A 2,376-nucleotide genomic window follows, 5' to 3' on the forward strand; every position below is an offset into this window, starting at 1 on the left:
AAAAAACAAAGCAAATCCAAACTATTAGAACCTTCTGATCGGCGTGTAAAACTTGTCCCAATAGCATCAACACCTAGAGGCGCATCATCAGAAAAGCTTGGTTTCTCCGGCGTTCATTGTCCCGGTCCTAAGCCTAAAACGGACAATACATCCGACTGACCCGACCAAGAAACGCGACCAGCATGAATAGAGGCTTTTCCGAACCAACCACACATTAACCAAAATGCTAATCGCCTAAAGATAAGAGAAGAGAACACGAATTAGCATATCTTCACCTCATGGTGCATTGCCGGATTAGCCACATCACTTCTGCCTTATAGTCTGGCTTCTTAGCCGGAAGGGACCAGATCTGAACCCAAAACCACCGGAATCGAATCGCCGCGGCTTCCGAAACCCAAAAAGGAGGACCCTTCGACTCCCCTTCGGTCTCAACCCAGCCAAACCAACCGGTATCAAGACGTCGCATCAAGAGTAGTTGCCACTCCAACACCAACGAACACCTCCGACGAAGATTCCAGCGATGGAAAACAAAGTCAGAGCAACCCCACCACAAGTCGAGGCTGTCCTTGCCACTGCGCGATCTTGAACCTCCATCCAGCCACCAACCAGAGACCCAGAAGACGAGGAGATCTCAGATCCGACCTTGACTCGACGAAAAGAAAGGAAAAACGAAAAGCAATAAAAGAGGGGGCCCTCCCCGGCGGCCAAAGAGGCTCATCGGAGAGGCAAAACCAGATCAGCGGCGGCGGCGACTTAGGTTCTAAGGTTTTTCTCTGGGTCCCTCTCGATAATTTCTTTTTGCAATGTTTGCCTTTGCTTTTGTGGGAAAATAGAGTGGTGATTGGTATTATTCTGTCGCATACGGTGATCATTATTATTCTCCCGAAAGATAAATTATTATAATTTCACAAAAAAAAAAACTAAGTTCTGAATTTTTTTTTCCACCTTTATTAAAAGAACAAAACATTTAACACTATTTTCTTAATTTCTTATGCATCAAGGCATTATCAAAGACACTGTTAAATATGTATTTTATATATATAGATACTAAATTTTGTAAAACTAAAAGAATCGTAAGAAACGATGGGCGACGGCGGAGGTGACGTTAGGGTTACGAATGGAGGGGATCAGGATGCAAAGATGGAAGATATTGGAGTTAAAGCTCGCCCCCCAGAGGATCCGCCGGATGTTCCGGGAACGTGGGCGAGGAAGGTTGCTGGAAGTAACGTTGGAGGGAGACTGGTTCCGGAGACAGTGGTGGATGCGGCGTTTGTGGCTGAGAGGGTTTCGTTGGCTTTTCCGGATGGTGAGGATGGTGAACCAGTGGTTACCATTGGAAGAGAGGTGCTTGATGCTATGAATGGTTTATGGAAGAACTGTATGGTGGTGAAGGTCTTAGGGCAGAACTTTCCGATCTCTCGATCCTTAGCCGGAAGCTACGGGAGTTGTGGAAACCCAGTAGTACGATGATTGTTATGGATTTACCTCGACAGTTTTTTATGGTTAGGTTTGGTAGTGAGGACGAATATCTAGCCGATTTGAATAAAGGGCCGTGGAGAGTGTTTGGCAATTACCTTCTAGTACAAGCTTGGTCACCAGAGTTTGATCCTCTCAAAGATGAGATTGCTACTACACCTGTATGGGTGCGTTTGTTGAATCTCCCTTTGAATTTCTATCACAGTGAGATTTTGGGAGGAATTGCTTGGGGATTGGGAAATCCGATCAAGGTTGAAAACACCACTTTTAGCTTCGCGAGGGCGAGGTTCGCTAGGGTTTGTGTGGAAGTTAATCTGAAGAGGCTGCTAAAGGGTACTATCCTGATCAACGGCGAGAGAAATTTCGTCGCATATGAGGGGCTGAATGCTATCTGTTCGGGATGTGGAATGTATGGACATTTGATTCATACTTGTCCTAAGAGAGTGCAAAATCAGGAGATTACGACGTCTACAACTGCGGCGATGCAACTTGAGGCTGCTAGCGAATTCCAGTTAGTGAATGATGGCTTTGTTGCCATTAAGCAGCGTGGTCAGAGAACGGATTCTTCGGATTCCGCCGACGGGGGTTGTTGGAAAAGGAAAGTTGGATAGTCACACGCGTGAATCTCGGATGGAGAGTAACTCCGCGAATATTGCGATCTCCAACAGTTTTGAAAGGTTAGCTGCGGATTTGGCGTCTCCTAAAGATAAGGAATGTTTAGTTAATAATGGTGCAAATAAGGAGAATATTGCTCCTTTGAATCTTGGTAGGGGGAGTTGAATAGCTTGCACGGGAATGCGTTGGGTTTTGGGTCGAATTCAAATCCGTAGGTTGATGGGCGTCGACATGGAAAGGAGGGACTTAATGAGGCCCATAGGAAGGGATTGTTGAAGAATAATA

General features: G+C 45.8%; 1 protein-coding gene across 1 annotated transcript; it reads left to right on the plus strand.

Moving 5' to 3' along the window:
* Positions 1-1,466: 1,466 nt before the first annotated feature.
* LOC147921514 (uncharacterized) lies at positions 1,467-2,087 on the plus strand. Its single transcript, XM_087497716.1, has one exon. It carries the CDS (start codon positions 1,467-1,469, stop codon positions 2,085-2,087), a length of 621 nt encoding a protein of 206 aa, XP_087353842.1.
* Positions 2,088-2,376: the final 289 nt, after the last annotated feature.

The sequence above is a fragment of the Camelina sativa genome, chromosome 18 (genome assembly GCF_030686135.1).
Source record: "Camelina sativa cultivar CO46 ecotype springtype chromosome 18, ASM3068613v1".
NCBI lineage: Eukaryota > Viridiplantae > Streptophyta > Magnoliopsida > Brassicales > Brassicaceae > Camelina > Camelina sativa.

What these genes read in the sequence shown, in the direction of transcription:
- LOC147921514 (XM_087497716.1), top strand. Translation starts at nt 1,467, where the DNA reads ATGATTGTTATGGATTTACCTCGACAGTTTTTTATGGTTAGGTTTGGT.